This window comes from Schistocerca cancellata, chromosome 6, assembly GCF_023864275.1.
Source record: "Schistocerca cancellata isolate TAMUIC-IGC-003103 chromosome 6, iqSchCanc2.1, whole genome shotgun sequence".
Taxonomy (NCBI): Eukaryota; Metazoa; Arthropoda; class Insecta; order Orthoptera; family Acrididae; genus Schistocerca; species Schistocerca cancellata.
The window spans coordinates 685,621,231-685,645,994 of record NC_064631.1 but is presented as its reverse complement, the minus strand read 5'-3'; the positions used below and the strand labels follow the sequence as shown (position 1 = coordinate 685,645,994).

General features: G+C 37.2%; 1 protein-coding gene across 1 annotated transcript in view; it reads left to right on the top strand.

Annotated features, from left to right (window-relative positions):
* LOC126088474 (chromodomain-helicase-DNA-binding protein 1) overlaps positions 1–24,764 on the top strand; it is an 82,000-nt gene that overhangs the window by 43,959 nt on the left and 13,277 nt on the right. The window contains exons 16-28 of the mRNA XM_049906616.1: positions 1,575–1,724; positions 3,383–3,625; positions 4,437–4,604; positions 6,957–7,086; positions 7,169–7,317; positions 8,339–8,546; positions 9,721–9,880; positions 13,147–13,381; positions 19,552–19,932; positions 20,049–20,227; positions 20,337–20,478; positions 20,687–20,826; positions 20,910–21,299. Coding sequence (XP_049762573.1) covers positions 1,575–1,724; positions 3,383–3,625; positions 4,437–4,604; positions 6,957–7,086; positions 7,169–7,317; positions 8,339–8,546; positions 9,721–9,880; positions 13,147–13,381; positions 19,552–19,932; positions 20,049–20,227; positions 20,337–20,478; positions 20,687–20,826; positions 20,910–21,299 — 2,675 coding nt within the window. The remainder of the gene's footprint in view (positions 1–1,574; positions 1,725–3,382; positions 3,626–4,436; positions 4,605–6,956; positions 7,087–7,168; positions 7,318–8,338; positions 8,547–9,720; positions 9,881–13,146; positions 13,382–19,551; positions 19,933–20,048; positions 20,228–20,336; positions 20,479–20,686; positions 20,827–20,909; positions 21,300–24,764) is intronic.

Here is a 24,764-nt window from a genome sequence, read left to right as displayed (position 1 = left end):
ATCACTGTGCATTATGCACTGCCCTTTAATGCATGTTCTGATTGAATACAAACAACCAAACAAGACACAGCAAAGCAAGCAAACAATGACGTTTGCTAGTAGGGCAGTATTTTCCTTTCAGCCAATACCACTGATGATAGGCAGCCATGAGGTGGAAGGGAGTGAGGGAAAGGATTGTTTCCCTCACACCCTGCCTCACCCCTCAGGCACATTTTGAGCTGCCTGCTGTTTACTTTCTACATACCAAGAGAATGCAAGTGAAAATGATTTCCCCATATAAAGAGAACATAAATGCTGTAGACACACCAAGAATTGATCTCATAGAGGCACCAAGAATTGATCTCGATGGACCTTTGTAAAGTAGGCATCACAGACATCTAAAACTAACACAGAAAAAGACAAATGTCAGTGATTTTTTTTATAGGCAGAATACAGTAGAATAAGGAATAGAGGTACACTGTGCGTACTGCATCTCGAGTAGTTCCAAAATACACAATTGACTTGCACATGAGTGCATGCACAGCTCCAAGTTACTGCAAGTTCTCGACATGTTTATTGGATCCGCTCTCACAGCATCATCAATTCCATGCGTAAATAAATACGGTTTGCTTGCGCTGAATGGAACATTCTTCTCGCCTTGAAAAACTTCGGAACTGTCCCATTGTCACGACAACGTAGCAAAAAAGTGAGTGAACAAAGTTGTTGGGCTTTTTTCTTATGTAGGCTCTCCAGTCGTCGTACCATAATCGACATATCCTCCCCGTAGAGGCGTGTAATCATAACATGTAAGCTTTCACGGCCGGCGTCTTCATTAATAAAACTTCCAGGCTGAATTGCCGTGCTCCATATATAAAACTTCTTCTCCTTCCTGACGTTTTGTTGCCTACTGCAGGCAACATCTTCCGAGGTGAGTCGGTGACTGGCTGCTAGGTGCTGGAGGTCCCGCTTACGTAGAGTGCTTAGATGGCTCCACCACTCATCACGTGCTTTCGACTTTAAAACTATCTCTGGAGTTGCTGTAATAACTAATTTAACAGTGATACTCAAGTATGAGCAATAAGCTGCCAGATGTTTTAAGCAAGGAAGCTGCTGGTAAGAGAAAGATAAGAATTAGGTAGACAGAATTTCAAATCTAAGAGATATTTTCCTGTTGCAACCAATTCCTCCTTCACACTTTGACTCTTGATATTTTCCATTTGTCACTGCCTTACTAATTTGCCATGTTACATTTTTCTTCTGAAAGCACTTGTTATTGCTTTGGTTTAACACAAAACTTGTCCTCTTACAATTTAATATTCGTGCATTCCTTATTCAGTCTGCTGTAATCTCATAACACTTTTATATGCAGTGCGTTACTTCATGGGAATAGCAGAGGCAATGCCTTCATAACCTGCTGCCTATCAATAGAAAGATCATATTCTAATTACAGCAATCAAATCTTTGATTATAATAGTGAATATAATGTGTTTGTAATTTGTTTTATTCTTAACAACTCACACATAATGTGCCTGTTTTGTACCTCAGCTCAGTGAGAACTTCTGTTTTTAATTTCATGTTTTATTTCCTTTCTCTAGGATTTCTGTTTCTTGCTGTCAACCAGAGCAGGTGGTCTGGGTATTAATTTGGCAACTGCAGATACTGTAATTATTTTTGATTCTGACTGGAATCCTCAGAATGATCTGCAGGCACAAGCACGTGCTCATAGAATTGGACAGAAAAATCAGGTAGGCATGCAAGTGAAATCATATATGCAGAGAGAGAGAGAGAGAGAAATGGTCCAACAAGTACTTGATTTCAGGACAGGTGATGGAAACTCATAAAAATTGATTATAGCACTCAAAGCTTTCATATCACAGATTCATTCTCAAGAGAAACAAGGAGAATTTCTTGGAGGAGATTGGATTCTTCCTACTTTCTGAGAGCAAAAGGTGCTATTATCTGTTTTTGTATTTTGATATCAGTTATTTCCACATCTCGAAGGTAAAATTTGCATTAAAAGTAATGGAACACTGTGAAAAATACACCAAAATTGTGGAGAATAGTATTCAGTCGCTAAGTGACACATCTCAAAAATCACTTCTTGTTCCTCTTTCCATAAGACTGTTAGTTTAAATGAGTACTTCATTAAGAACATGTCATTTGTTGAATTTATCCAGACTGTTGTGCGTACCAGAAAAAGTCAGTATTATGATTCAAATTGTAAATGCAGCAAATCGTGTATCTGAAAAGGATTGTGATCTATTAAGAATATCGTGTATGGAGTTCAAAATGAAATAACCCAGGTTTTCTTCCAGCAACTAGCCTCAGCTTGTGTCGTCATAATAAGCAAATTGTTTCGTAGATGGTTACAGATTTCATCACTTGCTGGGAAAAGCATTGTTTTTCTACCACCTTTTTTCTCATATCAGATCTGTTGTAGAGCATTTAACAAATGTTTCCTCATAATACTGCAATATATTTGTTGTATTAAAACACTCCACTGCAGAGTGAAAAATTCAGTCTGGCTATTTGTTATATTATCCACAGCCTTTAGGACAGTCAGCTACTCACAGATGAATAACAGGTGAGGAATAGGTGCACTTAAAGGTCAGATTATTCCATTAGTGTTCAACCAATTACCCACCTTCTTCAGCTCCAGCGTTACTAAAAACAAGAACATACACCACAGAGTTATGGAGATGAAAGGTCAGATGTCTGTGTTAGTATAGTTGTTTGTTGTAAAACTCAAAAACTAGCAAAAGTTCAAAAGCTAGTTTAATTGTCTGATTTTTACATGGGTTTTAAATGCTTATCATTGATTGTCTGATCCATTATGGGATATGCATTATCAGATAAGAAATATGACCATAGTTCCTCTTTTTCATTTTTTTACTCAATGTATATAGATGTTTGTTGTAGAGCTGAAAAAGTGTGTAACCTAGTGTAAGTTCTCTCTCTCTCTCTCTCTCTCTCTCTCTCTGTCTGTCTGTCTGTCTGTGTGTGTGTGTGTGTGTGTGTGTGTGTGTGTGTGTGTGTGTGCGTGTGCGTGTGCGTGTAGTTTTGTTCACTTTGCTTTTCATCTTTATTCCCTCCTCCCATTGCTTAGATATTAAGCTGGAACTTCTCCTAAACACACCTCAAAGTGATACACACCCTCGCTGAAGTAACTAGTGTTTATTGAAGCTAGTGTTTGTTTTGTCTTTCACTTCTGTTCATAACTCCTGCTGTCTAGATGAAAATTTTTCTGTTCTTATTCCACTGTAATTGTTACTGAGGAGCAAATACTAGCTTCATGACATCTGTGCATTTCAACTGTCATTTATAAAGATTATAAACCAAAAGATATGACCTGTAGCTCACTTTACTTCTGTCCAAAATTTACATATTTAAAAATTGTTTACAGGTTAATATATATCGATTAGTAACACGAAGCTCAGTGGAGGAGGAAATTGTTGAACGTGCAAAGCAAAAAATGGTTTTGGACCACCTCGTAATTCAGCGGATGGATACAACTGGGCGAACCGTTTTGGATAAAAAAAGTTCCTCATCTACGACTCCATTCAATAAAGAAGAGCTTACAGCAATACTCAAGTTTGGAGCTGAGGAATTATTCAAAGATGAAGAGGATGGTGATGAAGAGCCTACTGTAAGTATCTACTGTCTCCTTGAAATACTTATAACTGTTCAATACCAGAGAAGGAAAGTTTCCAATCATCATATAGCTTAGATGCTGAGTCGCGATAGGCACAACAAAAAGATTCACAATTATTACTGTTCACACGGCCTAAACAAGAGAACTGCAGTGGAAGTTATTGATAGTTTGTTAACACTTTCAGTTATATTACATTAAATTGATTCTAGGGAGAGAAGACTCTGGGATGTGAAAAGAAGTCATCTTATTTAAATGGCACATATTAAATGACCTACCTTTAAGGAACATAGTACTAGAGTGCTAATATTAATTATATTTGAACCTAATACATCTACGAAATAAGAAAAGTCGTCCAACATCAAGTTCTTTAATTCCACTACATTACCCTCAAGACATTTACATGCTATGGGAAGTTGTTCAGTAACTATGTACACATGTACTCCTTTCTGAACTAATGTTCAATTCGTAAAGTCTATGTAGAGGCTGTTTTTGGTTCTGATATCCTTGGATTGTATTACTTTAGAGAAGAACATATTGGTCATGTTAACAGACAAGTTTGTGTGTGTGTGTGTGTGTGTGTGTGTGTGTGTGTATGTGTGTGTGTGTAACAGAGTTCCTTCATGACATATCTGCAGGATCTTCTAGAACTAACAGCATATATAATTCTCATAACATATTTTTATATTTTGAAAATATTATCTAAAAGTTTGGTTTAAGTATTTCTGACTGTTAATTTGTATTCATGTTTTTAGAGTGTTAGTTTTTAATCTTGTTGTTTTTGTACATTTCTTTTCTTTAATTGCAGTGTGATATAGATGAAATATTGAGAAGGGCAGAAACACGTGACGATGCTCCGGCTACTGTAGGAGATGAGCTTTTATCTGCTTTCAAAGTTGCAAGCTTCGCAGCATTTGAGGAAGACAAGGACATAGCTGTAACAGAACATGAACCTGATGATGAAAGCAAAGATTGGGTTAGCATTTTTCAAAGTCCATTTTTATGTTAATGTATATACTTTGTGTTGCATGTTGTTAATATACACACTGAGTTAAGATAGAGGAAATGTGTTTCAAATATATAATTACCATGTTCATGGTGAGAAATATACATCTGATATAATGTCGAGCTTCTCGAAAACAAAGCATTTCTGTTTAGCTTTAAAAGCATGTATGAAGGAAGTGGGGGCTTTTGCAGGGTGTGAAGGTGAAGAAGAAGACAGATTTTCTTGAACTCATGGGATCTAGGAAGGAAGCAAAACTGAAATATTGTAGAAAACTGTCTTCCTAAGTTTCGCAGGAAGGTGCTCAGTAATGAAGTATTAAGAAACTGTAGCAGCAGTAAAATAGAAGTAGTGAGGAGAGGACCAGAATATAGCAAACATATGACAACATGAATGAAAAAATATTAGTATCAGAAACAGAGAATGGAAAGTGTGGCTCAGATAGGAGGACTGACATGCCAGCAGGGGGTTGGGGGGGGGGGGGGTACTAATATAACAGAGTTAAGCCTAACATGTATCAGAGATCATTCATGAAGCTGTGAAGATGATAATGAGGGTGAGATACCCCATTGCTTTCATATCATAAGAAGATATCTACTGGTACTACAACGAGTCTGTCAATGTAGTTACATTTCTAAAGAGTTCTTGTAGCCCAAGCACTTGTAGTTATGTGGAACACTGCCCATCAAAATTTGATGTATAATAAATTTGCAGTTAATATCGCTGCTGATGATTTTAGCGTATTTCTCATGGAGAAGATGTAGAAATGATGTGGGAATCCATTTCTGTACAAGGACCAGCAATATTAATAGGACCTGTGTGGCATAAGCAAGCTGGGACTTCTCACACGAAACTTTTCTCTCAATAGCCTCTTTTTCTCAGTTTTAAGCCTCTTCTCCCCCTTCCTGTTCTTTTTTTTTTTTATTTGTTCAGGAAATCTCCAGTTCTTCTACCATTTAATTACAAGTTCCAGTCTGAAATCAGATCATGTTGCTGTCTGCTTAATCATAATCTATTTAATTAGAACTGGTGGCCTCTTTTTTTTTCCTGTCTCAAATGAAGATGATGTGATATTTTTCATTTTCATATTTAAATCATTGAAGAAAATCATCTTCATTGGATTAGATACATAAATTATTTTATTTATTTTTTTGTGTCTTTTTTTTCCCATTAAGCATATTTTGTGCATTGTCCATCTACTTGCAGAAGCAATTTCCGCAAGTTGATGGAAGCAGTTTCTTTCATATTGCAGCAAGTACTTGACAGTTGCTGAAAGTTTTTTTCAAATTTGCAAAAGTTTTGTGTGTTCAATATTGGCATGAGTCTCACTGAGGAAAATGAAAATGTCACAAAGACAGGTGAACTGAAACAAGTGTAGCATGGGAACTCAAATATACTTGGTCACCATCAGCCAAGGAAGACTGAAAAAATTAACCAATTACTTTGTTTCACCAGATGGGAAAGTAGAATGGGTGTAGAGATATCGTTAAATCTTAGCTGATTTTTAATCTTAATGTAGATATAAGTGCATTACATTTGTAATAAATAATGTTTGCAAAAACTGAAGAGTAACTAAAAGGCAATATCTTGTGTTCTGGCGTGCAGAATTTTTGCACCATATTTTCAATTTCATTACATGTGTAATAAAAATAAACAGATACTTTTTGCAAAAGTCAAAGAATAATTCAAAGTTGATCTGTTGCTGATATAGCTTGCAGCGTATTTTTATCCTGGTTTTGAATATTTTATTGTACAATAGACAAGAGTTTTTTGATAATTCCATGTGACATCCTCATAAAGTTTTAATCTGAATGAACTCCTGTGATTTTAATTTTTTCAATGGTGGTTCTTGATAAATAAGTATGGTACACCTCTGTATCCATTTCTTCACCCAAACTTTTTTTCTTAACTGTTTGATTTTCTGATTTTTCTTCTGTAATAGTAATGCAACAACAATGGCAGCTGCCCTGGTTTTTATCACAACACTGTAAACATCCACTTGCCGATCTCAGGATGCATCTCTAGTGTCAACACTTATCATATACTTTCAGCAAGTTGCTGAAATTAACTTGTCCAAGCAACTTGTAGACATAAACTTGTGGAAGTTTTTGTTCTAATGTTAACAATTCAGCAAGAGCTTGCACAAGTTACTTTGCTAGTGGACACACACCTAAAGATCATTATTTGGAGCCCCTGGAGAAGATGATGCGTCAGTCATCAAAATATGCTTTATAAAACAAGATTGTTAGTTCTGCTAGAAATTTAAAAAAATTACCATCCGTTGGAATATTCTTTGTCATTATAACTGAAAAATATACTTAACAGGACGAAATCATACCTGAAACTATCCGAAAGAAGGTGGAAGAAGAAGAACGTCAGAAAGAAATGGATGACCTGTATTTACCTCCGAGGAGCCGGAAGACGCTGCAACAGATAAACCAGTCAGAAAGTGAGGGTATGTTGCTACTTGCATTGGGAATATTATATTCTTATTTATATATTTGTTAGACATTTACTGTGAATTGTCAATACTACAGGTGAAGGCAGTGGACGTGGGAGGAAAAGACGTAAGAAAGGAGAAGAATCTGACTCATCAGAAGGAGGTAGTGATGACGAAAGACCAAGAAAGAGAGGCAGGCCTCCTCTCTTTCCTCGGGAGAGCATCAAGGGCTTCACAGATGCAGAGGTATCCCTCTGCTTCACATTTCCAGTCTCTGTACACTATATTAATACGTGAACTAAAAGTTAAAGTAAACTTCTCGGCACTACGCCGTGTGTTGGATCTCATGCACCTCTCCAGTTGTTCCTTTGAAGCTGCTGGGCCTTGTTCCCAGCCTGTGCCAAGCAAAATCGATGGCAATATGGTGAATAAGCAAGATTTTCTGATTGTTTATCTTCAGAGGCAAATCTTATATGTGGGCTGTTAACTAACATTTCTTAGCTTCTGGTTCCTTAACGTCCTTCATGTATGTGAAAGGTTTCATTTCTAACTGTGGCTAGTGGGTCTGTGACATAGATTTTTCAAAATTTTATCGGAGATCATCACTTCTAGACAAACTGTGTAAAGAAAATATTGTGTAGCTGATATACCCAAAAAAATTGTGGGCTACTGTAACTCATCTTTTGAACTTGAATTTGTCAAGGCATGTAATACTATGAATATATCCTCTCTCTCTCTCTCTCTCTCTCTCTCTCTCTCTCTCTCTCTCTCTGTCTCCTTCTCCCCACCCCTCCCCAAAACCTCTCCTGTGTCGTCTGATGCCAGTGACGTGATTGTGTGCTTGTGCCAGTGACAATAGGCATATTTTTAGCTTACACTCATTATGCTGTGTTCCTTAACGAAGTGATCCACCTCCATTGCATTCTTACATGATTTTCAGAAGCAAGGAGTTTGTAACATCTAATTTTTGGCAGCAATTTGTTATACAGATTGCATAATTCATTATATCTCTTAATAATTTGTTATTACTTGTAGTCACTAAAGTTTCATAAAAAATTTTATACCAAAAAGTAATATTGCTACTCTTGTTGACACACCTGATAGACTAAAATTGTGGGCATACCAGGACTTATTTTTGTGAGCTGTGATTGAAAAGTAAAAGTTGGCATTTGGACCCCGGTTCTGCATAGTCATGTCAACTGTATGGAACACTGCAATAGTGAGTGAAAATTTCAAAACAGTAAGGTTATTATCTTTGATCTTATAGATAAGGCGCTTTGTCAAGAGTTACAAGAGATTTGCAGCACCCCTGAAACGCTTGGAAGCTGTGGCTTGTGATGCAGAACTTCAAGAAAAACCTCTTGCTGAACTTCGAAAGTTGGGTGAGCTGCTTAAAGAGCGTTGTGTGACAGCCCTGAAAGAACAGACAGCATCTAAAGAAAATGATGTGAACAATGAAGATAGTAATCTCTCAGGTAAGATCATGCTGTCGTTGTTGTGCACTGTTAACCATACAGCAGCTGTAATAAAATAATGTGTATCTTATGTCACTGTCATTTTACTGTAATGCTCCCCTCCCTCCTCCCGTTCTCTTCCACTCCCCACCCTCCCCCTCCCTCTCCTCCTCCTCCCTCCCTCTCTCTCTCCTCCAACCTATTTCTCCTCAACCAACTAAGTATGCAGCAGAAATAGCAAAAATAGAGATTTTACATGCAAATAAAAAGTTTAATTAGTTGATTACAACATGACATTTTCTCCTTCAGGTGTATATGAGTGTTTTTGTCTTTTATTTCTGGGAAATAGTCTTGCTCATAAAGATACTCTAAAAAGGTACCAAAACAATTATAAATCATTTCCCATCTCTTAATACTGTGCTACAAACAGCATTAACTAACAAATAAAGTATTTGTTTTGTGGCAATAGAAAATGTGCAGACTTTACATAAAACAAATGCCAACATACAACTGTGAAACATTGTTCATTTCAAGTTTTGAGTGATGGGTTGCACGGGGAATGTAAGGTACTCAGAATGCTGTATCTTTAGGAAAACTCATGTGGCTCGTGTAACAGGAGCTAAAAGTGATACAGGAATGCTTTGGGCAGGATATTTGTATTGTAACTTCAGTTATCAGTCTCTTTTACTGTTATTCTAGATTGCAAGACATGGAATAAATGTATTCTCAGTTCATATCTTAGCCACAAATAATAATTTGTTTTCATGTTCATCTGGTGAATTCATTGTGGTATTTGCACACCAGTGGGGATAAATGTGTGTAATATACTAATCAGTGTGTTAAACCGCGGGAAAATTGGCCTTTTTTTCAGCATGGATATATTCAGCTGTGCTACAAAATTGTGTTAGAACAAGCAGTAAAAGAAGCAACTGGTATAAAAATAAAATAAAAAAAGTGCAAATTGATATTATAAATAGTAGGTCAAAAGGAAACTCATCCTTTTCAGAGCCTTGCACATTGAGCTTGCTACGTGACTGATGTGCTGTTCCACAAGTCGAGTTGTTGATTCATAATCATATAGTTCTATATTACTTATAGAAATGTGAAACCTCTTTATCGTAAGCAATACAGTTATAATTTACTTTTTTTTCTGTGCTTAGAAATTATTTCCGCATTTGATCTTCCATTTTATTAGGTCCTATCCAGAAACGAAGAGGGAGAGGTCCTTCATTTAAACTTGGAGGTGTATCTGTTAATGCAAAAAGTGTTATGTCTTGCGAGAAAGAGCTTGAGCCATTGGATGAAGTGTTGCCTGCAGATCCTTCGGAAAGGAAGAAATGGGTGTTGGCTGCAAGGTATGTTATAATATCACATATTGGAAGCATAGAACATATTACAAAAAGTGGAACTCTGAGAATGTTTATAATGTTACACAGGTAATTTCACATAACTGAACAAGGATATTATATCCAAATTTGCATAAAGAAGTCTCCTGTTTGTCATTTATTGTAAAGCTATGACTTTCAATCAATGCAAACTGTTATAACATTACGTTGCTAGTGGCAAGAAATGGGTCAGTGAGCTGTTGGATTTTTTTCTTTCTGTTTTTCCACGCAAAGACAGGCTAACATTTTCTGCATCCTTATCATTTAAAATAGGTACACATCTTCCTCAAACCATTCTAAATAGTGAGCATCTTCAGGAATTCAGCCAGTCCTGACTGGGTGCAGGCCCGACCACATAACACTAGTTGTACAAAAAGCAAGTGGCAAACTGAGATTCATTGAGATATTCCTACAGAAATATAATTCACTCACAAAAACGATGGCTCACAATACTCTCGTGTGAAAAATTCTCAAATAGTGCTCATCATTGTGGTACTCTTAACAAATAGAAGTAAGTGCTTGAAAGTCACCCAAAATAAATTGTGACAAAATTCAACGAATACGTCACTGCCCTAGCTGAAGACCTCATTCCATCAAACTGTAAAGGACCAGTCCGAAGTTCCTCCAGCTAATCAGTGAGCTTGGTTGCCTCTGCATATATTTATGAAACAAATCCCGATGAAATTATAAGTAAAATTAAATCATTAAGCAATATGTCAAGTGACCTTGATGAAATACTCGATTTGATATTAAAAGCATGTGCTTACCACATAATAAAAACAGTGGTAAAAATTTTCAACCTCCCTCTAGAAACTAGTGTCTTTCCAGATGTCTCAAAATAATAAATGTTTCACCATTGCTAAAGAAAGATTCTTATGAGAAAATATCAAACTACTGACCTGTGTCACAGCTATCTCCTCTTACCATAACAACAACATGGTTTTAGAAAGCTTAAATGTACACAGACGGCAATTTTAGAATTCTTAGACTGTGCTTTAAAATCCCTTGATCAACATAAATTAGCTGCAGATAATTTTCTAGACCTGTCAAAAGCCTGCAACATCCTGGACTTTTTCACATTCTGCTCGAAAAGTTACAAAGACAAGGAGTAAGAAGTGTAGCACATAGCTGGTTGTGTTTGTACCTAAAAGACCACAAGCAGAAGGTATTACATCAGTATGTATTCAACACTAAGAATAAAACAAGAAACAGCTCCTTCCTTTCTGGCGAGTTACCAATCAAATAAGGCATACCGCAGGGCTTAAATCTTAGGTCTAATACTCTTCTTGATTTATGTGGACGATGTTGAATACATGAGTCTCCAAAAAAGTATCCTATTATATGCTGATGATGCCAGCATATTGCTTTTTGGATCCTGCCCAGAAACCTTACAGTTGACAGCACAAAAAAGTTCTGTGAAAAGACTTTCTGAGTGTTTCACCAAAATACACACTTGTAAATACTGAAAAAAAACTGTGTGGATCAGCTTTCATTTATTTCCTTGCTCTGATCAAGTGTCTATTCAAGCAGATTAATAAATGATCCCTCAGAAAATGACAGTGTCTCAAAATTTTTGGGTCTGTGGGTTCAGCAAGATTTAAAGTGGGACACACATATTAATAACTTATCTAGGAAACATTCGTCTGTGTGCTATGATCTAAAAATACTGAAGTCAACTACAAGCAAAACAACAGCGCTGCAGACATACTATGCACAGTTCTACTCACTGCTTCGATATAAGATCATTTTTTGGAGACACTCAGCTCACTGCCAAAGGCTTTTAGAATGCAAAAAAGAGCTCTAAGAATAATTTATGGCCTTAAAAGGAAAGAGTCCTGTAAATCTCATTTTACTGAGCTTTGTGTTCTGAATGTTCCACTTTCATTCATGTGTGAAACTATCTTGTTCACTAGAGACTCTCTCTTGAAAATGGGCAAACTACTACAGAAGGAAAATGTACACAACTATTGTACCAGAGAGAAATCAAATATACACCAAAAATATCATGGAACAGCAGCCTGTCATAGGTGCATAATTATCATTGGTGTAATACTACACATTAAGAGACCAGAGGAAATAAATTTACTACTTTTCCAGTATTTAAAATTAAGCTGAAGGCATTTCTAATAAAGTGCAGTTCCTGTTCTGTAAAAGAATTTCTGAATGTGTAACAAAAAAGTTATTTAAGAATTAAATTGTAAGTACCTAATCTTAATTTGCCTACTGTTTACTAATACTATGTATTATTGCAGCTTTTCTTTGACGTCTCCAGTATCAACTGTACGATTTGTGGTGTATGATAAAACTGGACCAGTGATAACCAAGATAGAGAAATCCAAAGTAGAGTGCCACATTTTGTCATTGGTTCATTCAGTAAATGCAAGAATGTTAGACGGATGCTCATCAAACATTAGCAATAGATGTTAAAACAGAATAGCTGTGCATCACAAGTTTACTATGAACACACACACACACACACGTGTGATAATATATATTGTCAAAATTCTTAGAATGATCATTTCAAGAATCACCCCACATATCACGTGTGTGCGGATAGCTATGACGGTTGACCCGTCCTGAAGTCATTATTCTAAGAACTATGATAGTATATATTACCATGTATTTCTAAATATATTTAAAAAGAAAGATGATGAGACTTACCAAACAAAAGCGCTGGCAGGTCGATAGACACACAAACAAACACAAACATACACACAAAATTCTAGCTTTCGCAACCAACAGTTGCCTCGTCAGGAAAGAGGGAAGGAGAAGGAAAGACAAAAGGATATGGGTTTTAAGGGAGAGGGTAAGGAGTCATTCCAATCCCGGGAGCAGAAAGACTTACCTTAGGGGGAAAAAAGGACAGGTATACACTCGCACACACCGTCTTTCTTACCATGTATTTCTGTTTAGTAAAAATCAGAATGATACTGGTTTCAACCGATATTGACAATCTTTAGATCATGATTTGTAGATGGTTAGTGTTACATGAAACTGATTGTTTTGTGTTGTGTCAGAAAATAAATGTTTTGAATACCATGTGTTGCACCAGTTTTTGGCTGCAGTGATTCAGAGATTATGAATCTTGTCTTTCTTCACAGACCCGAAAGGCTTGCTAGGAGAAGTGTTTTATAAATGTGCTTATTTGTTGGTTAGAGTGCTGCTAGTCCAGTGCACACTGCAACCTAATTTGCCTACTTCATCTGTCACCAACAAACAAAACTTTATGTCAACAGAGTGAAACCAGCTAATTATGACGTACCTTGGGACATAGAGGATGATTCAAAATTGTTGCAAGGTGTCTATCAGTATGGTATGGGATCATGGGAAGCAATAAAAATGGATCCTTCATTGGGCATTGGAGATAAAATCCTTGCAAATGAAGACAAGAAGCCTCAAGCCAAACATTTACAGCAAAGAGCTGATTACTTGCTTCGCATCTTGCAGAAGCAGCTGGATAATTCATGTGTTGTAAGTAACAAATATCATAATGCCATATCTCTGGATTGTATGGAAAAGGTTCACAGGCTGTGAATTCTAATAGCTCTGTGTAGTTTGCTTCCTAATATTTTCTTGCTAATTTCATATTTAATATTTATATTAATTTGAGTTACAAGATGTTAATTCACTGGCTATAGCTTTGTAGCATTTATAGTAATGTTCAGTCAGCACAGCAATGGATTTTGGCTTTCAAGCCTTTAATCATTAGACTGTCAATGTTGTAATCATTTCACCAAAACTACTAGAACATAAGTGGCCGTTGTGATAATATAAAGTGTAGAAAAAGCAGAGAGACAACATGGCTGGCCAGTGCATATCTTCAGAAGGAGACAGTTACAGTGCTGCCAATGGGCACATTTAAAAGTGGAAACTTTAAGCCAAACTTTTGTAACTATTAGTTCCTTCCTCAGGAAGGAAAATTGGTAGATTGGGAAAGGTTAGAAAGGAATGGTGAATCACTCAGGCCCTGGTTGGAAAGGACCCACCTGTTGTAAAGACTAGACAATAAATCAATAAATTCTATAATACTTGGGTAGCCTAGAAAGTAATGCACCACTTTTTTTTTATTCAACAATTCTTTAATGAACATGATTAGAATCACACACCTGAAAGAATGGTGTTTTATTTACACACCCTATTTTTCCATGTAATCTCCATCCCATTCTGCGGCCTTCTTCCAGGGCAAAACAAGGGCGTCTATGCCCTGTCAGTACCAATCCTTGTACTGGTGGTGGAGCCAGTGCTTCACTGTGTGAATCACCTCCTCATTGTCCTCAAAATGTCTTCCATGAATAGCATCCTTCAATGGCCCAATTAAGAGGAAGACCATGGGGGCTAGGTCAGGGCTGTAGGGTGGATGGGATAGCACCGTTCAGCCCTGTTTTGCGATGTGTTCAGCAGTCCTCAGACTTGTGTGGGACTGAGTGTTATCTTGTTGCAGCAAAACATCTCCTGGGCTGCTCTGGTACTGAAGTCACCAGAAGTGTGCGTTAAGTTTTGTTAATGTGTTGACATATGCTTCTGAATTAATGGTACCACCTCTTGGCATCACATCAATGAGAATCATTGATCATGAACTTACCGGTGGAAGCAGTTCCTTCGAATTTTTTCTTCTGTGGGGTGTGGAAATGCCGCCATTCCATCAACTGTCATTTTCTTTTGGGCTCAAAATTGTGAACGCAGTTTCATCACCTGTCACGATCCGGACAAGAAGACCTCCCCCTCAGCTTCAAAACTTCACAACAAATCAAGACAAATGTTTTTTCTGTGCAATTTGTGATCCACTGTTAGACACTGCAGGATCCATCTTTCACACAAGTTTGAATATCCAAGAGTGTGGATAATTATATCATACTTCCTTTGCTGATTGACAGATGCAGCACCAACTGCCAAGTCGTGATGCATCTGTCCTCATGAATGACAACATCAGCTTGCTGACAACTGTGAATGGTCTCCCCGACCACTTCCAATCGTGAAGCTCCGTCGAACTGCCTTCTGATAACCTCAACCTCTGTGCCCAGCAATATACTTCGGTCGACAGCAGATGCTCCATAGACTTTGCACAGGCATCTGTGAATATTCCCCACAGTTTCTTTCTCTGCAGTGAGGAATTCAGTGACAGCACATTGCTTGTAACACACATCACCTACAAACACCATTTTGAAACTGTCCTGCAGCTACGTTATCTGTTGGAAGTGACGCAAACTTGGCTCACTCACTCAGGAGACTTCAAATAATACATCCATAACGTTTCACTTACGTATCAGTGTTTTCGGCTGAAAAAGCGGTGCATTACTTTCTGGGCAACCCGTGTAGTAACAATAAAAGAAAGGAGTGGGGGAATAGAATGTTAATGGGGTTTAAGTTCAGGGGAGTCACAGGTTGTGGGGATATGATAGAGAGCAAGTTCCATTGCCTGAGTTCTGGGAAACTTACATTGGGTATGAGGATCTAAATAGTCAGTGAGGTCATTTTGCTGAGCATGCCCAGCTACTGGGTACTGGCTGCCCCAAAACAGACAGTTTTTCCATGCCCACTCATGCCTTCAACCTCTTAGTTAGTTGTCATTCCTGTAAATATGTGTGGAGAGGTTATACCTGACAACTGGAATAAATTAGTAATTCAATCTCTGTCAGTCCATTATTAAAGATTTTTGAATCAAGAAAAATTAGTAATTGGTTCTTTTTTATGACTCAGATGATGCAGTTACTGAAAACCCAAAGAAAACTTGAACAATGGGAACTCCAGGTAGGAATATCAACAATATAGGAAAAGATAGATTGCTACTAACTGTAAAGATAAAACACTAGCTTTCAGGCACAGCCTTCACCGGAAAAAGAGAAACACACACCATTTATTCACACAAGCAAGCACACCGCATGCACACATGACTGTCATTGGTATTCTGGCCTGAGCTGCGGGAGTTGGTGATCATGTGTATATGAGGTGTGCTTGCTTTTCTGAGTGAATGGCGTGTGTGTGTTTTTCTCATTTTCCAATGAAGGCTTTGGCCGAAAGCTTATGTGTAAGTGTATTTTAATTGTGTCTGTCTGCAACTTAGCATGTTATCTTCACAGTGAGTAGCAATCTGTCTTTTCCTACATTGTCAAAGAAAACTTGAGTGTCATCTCAAATAGGTACCTCACTCGTACAATTATAGTTAGTAGTGATTTGAGTCTACCCTTGACATGTTGGTAAAAATATATGTGTTGAAAGCTGGTGGTAGCCATAAAACATTGTCCAAAAATTGTTTTGAACGCTTAGTTCAGGAGCCCACTTGTGTAAATGGTTGTGGCAACATATTTGACCTCTAGCAACAAATAATCCTGAGCAAGCAGGGAGCATCATGATGGATACAGGTATTAGTGACCACAAGGTCATTGTAGCAAAACTGACTACTGTTAGCATCCAAATCCATAAAAAATAAACATAAAATATATCTATTTGAAAAAGCAAATAAAAATTTGCATGATGCCTTTCTGGGAAACACTCTGCATTCCTTCCGAACTAACTATGTAAGCATAGACCAGATGTGGCGTAATTCAAAGAAATAGTATTAACAGCAATTGAGAAATTTATACCAAATAAATTAATGAGAGATGGAACTGACTCCTCATGGTATATGAACTAGGTCAGAACATTGTTGCAGAAGCAATGAAAAAAGTGTGCCAAATTTAAAAGAACACAGAATCCCCAAAATTGGCAAAGTTTTACAGAAGGTTGAAATTCAGCATGGATTTCAGTGCAAGATGCTTTTAACAGCATCCTTAACAAAACTCTGTCTCGAAATCTGGTAGAAAATCCAAAGAGATTCTGGTCTATGTAAGGTACACCAGAAGCAAGACAATCAATATTTCACTGTGTGGCTGTAATAACAATACCACCAAAGCGGAGATACTAAATACGATTTTCTGAAACTCATTCACCAAAGCAGATGAAATAAACATTCCAGAATTTGAATCAAGAACAGCTGCCAACATGAGAAACTTACAAGTAGATAACCTCGGTATATTGAAGCAACTCAAATCACTTAATAAAGACAAGTCTTCCAGTCCAGACTGTATACCAGTTAGGTTTCTTTCAGTGTATGCTGATATAATACTACCATACCTAGTTGTCATCTGCAACGATTCGCTCAGTGAAATATCTGTATCTAATGACTGGGAAGTTTCACAGGTCACGAAAGAAAATATGAGTAATCTGCTGAATTATTGACCCATACCACTGACATTGGTTTGCAATAGAATTTCGGAACATACGCTGTGTTTGAACATTATGATTTACCTCACAGAAAACAATTTATTGACACACAGTCTGCATGGATTCAGAAAATATCGCTCATGTGCAACACAGCTAGCTCTTTATTCTCATGAAGAAATCAGTGCTATTGACAGAGGATCTCAAGTTGATTCCATATTCCTAGGCTCCCAGAAGGCTTTTTATACTGTTCCTCATAAGTGGTCTCTAATCATATTGTGTGCGTATAGAGTATTATCTCAGTTGTATGATTGGTTTTATTATTTTGTCTCAGAAGTGGCTTCTGGCTTTCTACAGGGAAATGTTATAGGCCCTCTTGTGTTCATAATTTATGTAAATGATTTAAGAGATAATCTGAGCAGCCTTCTTAAACTGTTCACTGCGATGCCTTGATTTAGTATCTAGTAAATAAGTTTGCAAAATGAGCTAGGTGGGTGGAAAGTGGCAATTGACCCTAAATAATGAAAGTGGGAGGTCATCCACATGAGTACTAAAAGAAATTGATTACATTTTGGCCACACAATAAATCACACAATTCTTAAGGTTGTCAGTTCAACCAGAAATTACAATTACGAACAACTTAAATTGGAATGATCACGTGAATAACATTGTGGGGAAGGTGCACCACAGATTGTGTGTTATTGGCAAAACACTTAGAAGATGCAACAAATCTACTAAAGAGACTGCCTACACTACACTTGTCCATTGTTTGCTTCTAGAGTATTGCTGTGCGTTATGGGATCTTTAGCAGACAGAATTGACGGAGGACATTGAAAAAGTTCAAAGAAGGGCAGTTCGTTTTGTACTACTCCAAAACAGGGGATAGCATGTCAAGGATATGATATTCAAGTAGGGGTACCAATCATTAAGACAAAGGCATTTTTCACTGTGGGAAGAACTTCCCATGAAATTTCAATCACCAGCTTTCTCATCCGAATGCAAAAAATATTCAGTTGATGCCTACCTACATAGAGAGAAATGATCATTGTAACAAAATAAGAGAAACTGAAGCTTGTATGGAAAGATTTAAGTGTTCGTTTTTCCCCCCATGTGCTGTTTGAGAGTGGAACAGTAGTAGTTTGATGAGCCCTCTACCAGGCACTTAACTGTGAATTGTAGAGCAGTCATGTAGTTGTACATAAAAAGCCATGCAGTGAGTACATGTGAATTCTAGGAAAATTTCAGTTTAAGAAGAGTTGAAAGTCATGGTTCTGCTATTTGAAAGAGAGATGTCAACTAAGCAATACCGATATACTTTTGAGTAAAATATTTCAATAATGAACGTAGTAGCTTGAGAATGGACAAGCCCACAACCTCCAAGTAATTTTAAACATCTTAAGTACAACTTATGATTATCAATTTTTTATTGTTATTCAAATTTTGATAATTTTTATTTTTTGCAAATGTGTACTTGAAAATGATAAATGATCAAAGTTGAAATAAAAATAAATATTTTGATCACAAGAAGTGGTTATTACGATGTTTAACAATACATGCTGATAGAAAAGTTGTAGCCAAAACTGCCTACAGTGCACGTCATTGCTCTTTTGATAATTCAGTGTGCAGTGGTAGTTTATGGTTTGCCTTTGACTTTTAAATGTTTCAATTGTTGCACGAAAAGAAAAGTCACTTGATAAAACTTTGTTTCCCTTTGTCCTCACTACAAGTTTGTCACTCCCTGTGGTCTGAGTGATCTGCCCTTCCTTTTTATTTTTAACCTTCCCCAAGAAAGGAACTGAGTTCCAAAAGTTAGGGTAATTGTATTTCAAATTGTGTTTGTCAGCAGCATTAAGAATTTTGCCCCCTTGAAGGTAAGTAATTTCAATTTGTGTTTTTCAGCAGTATTAAGAATTTTGCCTTCACGAATTCTGTCTCATAATTTTATTGTTATTTTTATAATTTATTGGTAGCTCTTGACTTTTGGATTTTCTTTCCTCTCAGAGATTTGAACCAACCATCTCACTTTACATTCCTTTAGTGACCTATGACTTGGAGGAAAGTGTTTCTGTCTTTTAAATGAAGAGGACAAGGTTAATACTTTAAAACTCAAAAATGTACATGTTTGCTTTCTCGGGGGGAATTGTACCTCCTTTCTGCTGCCACAGTTTCAGTTTTCTACATGGTGTGATTTGCTTCTGGGCAGCCTAACTTGATTTAATCCTTGACCAGGATTTTTTACCACGATGAGCAGCTTCCTAATTTTCCTTTTCTAGGATGCATAATTTTCGCACTTGGTGCTTGTATGTAGTGAGCGTGTAACTTCACATATGAAGTTATTTGGTTTTAACTTTTTACTCTGCTATCTTTTTAAAATGTAATTTTATTTGTTTGGTTTTTGCATTTCTTTTGGTTTAATGCCAGTGATAATCTTATCCTAATTACAGACAAAACCCAGAAGACAGAAGAAACCTCGTGAAACTAAACCTGCTCTGACAAAGGAAATAATTGAGGATGACCCGAGCTCAAATGATGAAAATACGAACCTGTCAGCAAATAATCTCGCAGTCGTTCCCAAGAAAGTTTCGAAAAAAACTCCAGATAAAGTTGTCAAACCAAAATCGGAGAACCACGAAGTAAGGAGTGAGGAAGAAGAAAAAGAGAAAGAAGAAACTCCAAAAGAGGAGAAAAAGGATGTAAAAAAGAAGAGAGAGAAAAAGCAGGTCAAGAAGAACAAGAAAGAAACTGGTCCAATGCACTTTACTGCAAACAGTGAGCCCAGAGCTCTGGACGTGATAGGCGATTTAGACCCTGCAATATTTAATGAGGTTTTACAGTTCAATTTTTTGATTATATTCATAGTGAATTAATTATTATGAACATGCTAATATTTACAGTGACACTTTGAGTTCACGCAATTTTAATGCATTCTTTTCTGTTCTAGTGTAAGGAAAAAATGAGGCCTGTAAAGAAAGCACTCAAAGCTTTAGATAATCCTGACACTTCATTACCAGAACAAGAGCAGTTGAATCATACAAGACAGTGCCTTTTACAAATAGGTGATCAAATAAATCGTTGCCTGTCAGAGTATAAAGAACCAGATAAAATTAAGGAATGGAGAAGGTAAACAGTCCATTTATGTGACTTCTGAAGTCCATTTATGTTTTGACCATCTGATCTAAAGGTGAAATGAGGCTTTTTCATCATTATTTTTTTCTTGTTTTCTGTTTAGCAATTTGTGGTACTTTGTTTCAAAATTCACTGAATTTGATGCAAAGAAACTATTCAAGCTATATAAACATGCAGTTAAAAAGAGTGAAGATAAGAAGGGGGCAGACAAGAAAATTAAAACTGAAAAAGGAGAAAAAGAAGAGGTAACCAATCTATTTATTATTTTTTTTTTAAATTGATTTTGAACTTACATCATTTTCTGGGTCTGCTAATAGATTTTTATGCTTACATATCATGAATGACTGATAGGATTGTTTTGAGATACTGATACACTGCATAAACCTGTTCTTTGCGTGCATTTCCTCACACTTCTTATAATTTAAAACACATCCTTATTTTCTTTCCTCAAAGGCACGTACTACACCAGAGAAAGACAACTCACAAGTCCGTGGAAACAACAAGCGGCGAATGGATGATGAAAAAGAACAAGAGAAAGATGGAATGCATTCTGGTAGTCCTGCTAAGAGACCATATGCTCCTAGTGAATCTAGGTAACAGTTTGTTTTTTGCCTTTGTTATGTCAAACATTGTCAAGATTAAGCAGATTTTATATATGACTTCAATAATATTGCAGCTCAGCACGTGGTCTTGACAAAGAAGAACGTGGTCGGGAAAAGGAACGGAGTAAGAAAAGTGGAGAACAGCGCGACGATCGAAATAGGACACAGTCGCGTGAACACGACAGAGACCGGAATAAAGAAGCCCGCGTGCGCAAAGACAGTGGGGGCAGCCTTCCCCCTGGTTCAAGCTCAACAGCATATGCACGTCCGAGAGACCCCAATGGGCGATCGCCCCAACGTACAGTCAGCAACAGTACCAGTGGACAAGCCGCTGCTTACGGTAGCAGGCATGAGTTTGCTGGAGGTGGAGATGGCCGTCCAGTATCCAGCCCCCATGGCAGGGGGCACATACCAATGGATGGTAGTGGAGACCGCTGGGCTGGCTCACAGCAACCAAGAGACAGGTGGGCAGTTGTAGAGGAACTTCTGCTGATCATAGCTCTGTTCTTGAATTTGGTGTTTTTTTTTCCAAAGACAAACATAATGTCACATTGCGAGCCAGTGATTATGGGGCCATGTTTAGTGCAATTCTTTTCAATCATTGATCACATATGGACGTCATTATGATTACCAGTTTCTGCATTAGCCATTTTCAGATCTGTTACAGCACATGTAAAAGAACAATTATTATTTGCAACTGCATCACAACCAACATTGTAATCTGCAGTTCACATTTGTGTAGCCTCTGTGAGTAACGTAGGTACTATGTACAAATGTAGCAATTTTTCCCACTTTCTGTCATAAATTTTTCTCTACAATAAGTAAACATCACAATTTAAAGTGCTACAGACGGACTGTATTGGTGCCTTTATGTAATCATATGTAGACAAGACAGATAGTGTGCTTCATAATGTTTCACGTACTGAATAATATTCTTTTAAAATAAACAGTCATTTAGAAAACACATGAGCTAACATTAAAGATTGACCTGAATATTTATTTAGGTTTTACAGCTATAACCATAATAAAAATACATGAAAAAAAATTTGCTGTAACTTATATGAAGATGGCTAAAGCCAAAACTAGTAATCGTAATAAAGTGCAAAAGTGAGAAAAAACAAAATAAGTGTAGTGAAAATGAATTTGATATTTCTCTGTGTAGCTGTTTCCAAAACAGTAATCTTGAGGACATTCAGTGTCCTTACAGATTTTTGTAGAAAGTAGTCTTATGTAAAGTTACATTAGCATAAACAGTGGTTACTCCTGTGATTAGATAAATGAGCCACTTCTCGGGTGAAAGAAAGCTGAAGGCCTACCAACTGCAGTATTGTGTGCAGTGATAAACACTGTACTGTCCAAACCAATCCCGATGCTGAGAACAACTTTCCTTTATTTTTAAGCTGTTAAAATATTATGAAGTGGTACGTACAGTAGTTTGATGTTTCCTTTATCTTATCTGCCTGACAGAAAGCGAAGTGTATTAATTCCATGTCTTTTATTTTCCAGTATGAATTTGAAGCAGTTAGACATAGTGTACTGCAGTTCTATTTTGAGTCCTCCATTATTTCACAAAAATATAAATGATCTGCCAGTTGCATTTTGCGAATATTAAAATTCTTGCTCATTACGCACATGATACATGTATAGGAAGAAAAAGTAGTGGAAGTATTCTTGCTGAAAATGGAGCCAATAGAATATTCAGAAACAGAAATAGCTGGCTTGAGGCAAATGGATTATCTGTAAATTTTGAGAAGGCCCAGTACATACAGTTCAGTACTTATCATAAAACTTCACAAACAACAAAATTTAGGAAGTTGAAAGAGTTAAGTTTTTGGGACTACAAACAGAATACAACTTTAACTGAAAAACCCACACCCTAAAATTATTGAAGCACATTTTGTTCAGCTGCATTTGCAGTACCCATGATTACTGCAATAAGTGCTTTAAAAATGAAGAAACTAGTTTGGTTCAAATGGCTCTGAGCACTATGGGACTTAACATCTGAGGTCATCAGTCTCCTAGAACTTAGAACTACTTAAACCAACCTAACCTGAGGACATCACACTCATCCATGCCCGAGGCAGGATTCGAACCTGCGACCGTAGCAGTCGCGCAAAGCGCCTAGAACCGCTCGACCACCGCAGCTGGCAAGAAACTAGTTTTTTAAGCATATTTGCATTCACTAATGAGTTACAGAACTATATTGTGAGGCATATTCTCTTTAAGAGGAAAGTATTCTCATAATACAAAAGCATATTATAAGAATTATATTATGGTATTTTAACACCTGTCTCACAATATATATGTTCATTGGTGTCCCACGTCAGCATCAGGATTTCCCTTCTTTCAAAAATAGTGTGATGCATAATATAACATGAGGACTGAAACACCCTCTACAAAGACTTCATGGACTTAACATTAGTTCAGAAATGAGTCAGGTACATGACAACACGTGTATTCAAAAACTGCAAAAGCATATTGAATGTCTTGAAGGTAATGCAGTGAACTTTAAGACTGAATTAAAGGCCTTTTGTAGGACATCTCCTACTCTATTCAAAAGTATCTCCAAAGAAATTAATGTTTTAGGCCATTTTATTAGTAACATGGCTGTCTTTTACGTACAGCTCTCGCTTTGTGAAATAAACCTCTTCTAATGATACCACACATCTCTTTTAGTGATGGGAAAAGGCAAAGGAAACAACAAAGGCAAAAAGGAAAAGACAGATACACTGTTTTGTAATTAACCACCAAGTATGAACATAGTGATTAGTATTCACATTCTTTCTTAGAATCGTTATAGGCAGGACCACAGTGAAAGTGCAGCAACATAAGACCCTAGTCAAAGGTGTAAGCATAGAGTGGTGATGGACACAAAAACGGACTGTGAAAACAACAACAAAGAAAAGCAGTTTAAAAATTCGCAGAGAGTGGTGCGTGAGTGCTCCTATCCCTCATTTTCCTATCTTCTGCATATGAGAAGAAGCATATTTCCTCTTCCTGTGACTGTGAATGCACACTATTGTCAAGTTGTCATTTCTGATGTGTAGCTTCCTCCAAGTATCAATTACCAGTAAACCCCTGATTCTTTAAAGAATCGAACTGACACATATAAAACAGCTTCAAACATGTGATTACTTAAGAAATGACTTAATGTATTAAATATTTGACATGTAAGTGAGAGAATTTTTAGAAAATGTTTTAAATTGTGGTTAGAGTTTGTTGGAAGTTGCAAAGCGCTCTTATTATGAAACACTAGATGAATATGATCTGGGTAATCTGGTATTTAATTTGAGCAAAAGGAAATTTTTCACACATCTCAATGTTTATGATGTAATACCTCTGAACTACATGTTGTATAATGATATAATTTTGCAGGTACATTCAGTGGTATGTGTGGATATTGTTTGAAAACTATGTTGTGAATAGAGTTCGTAGTAAAGAAGTGTAGGGGTGCCGAGTGGATTCATCTCGTAGTCAGAATGGTGTTGTGGAACCTGTTGAATGTCTTTTGGCACTAGTAAACCATGATAAGCAAGTTAATATTTAGTCTTTCAGATTTGCAGTTCTACGTCATCACATCAGCCCCAGCTGACACCTTCTGTCAGTGCCACAGGGGGATTTCGCTAACTTCTGTTGTTGGCTCGGCTTTTGTGGTAGCAAAGGCTTCTAAACCAGCCGTTTGGCCAAAGTCTTGCGAGCTACTGTCTGGCAGATGAAGCTGTAATGTGATATTATTCCCCCACACTGTGTCATTGTTCCTCGATCCCATTGTGGAAGATGATGGTAACCTGCTGTGACTCACTGGGACGTACCTCCTTGTTGTAAGCCATGTAGTCAGCTGACCCTGGCCTCAGCAGACAGGTAGGTCCTGGTACCCGGAAGTGCCTGCAGCACCGAAAGAGAAATGCCTGCAGCACCAATCAGATACT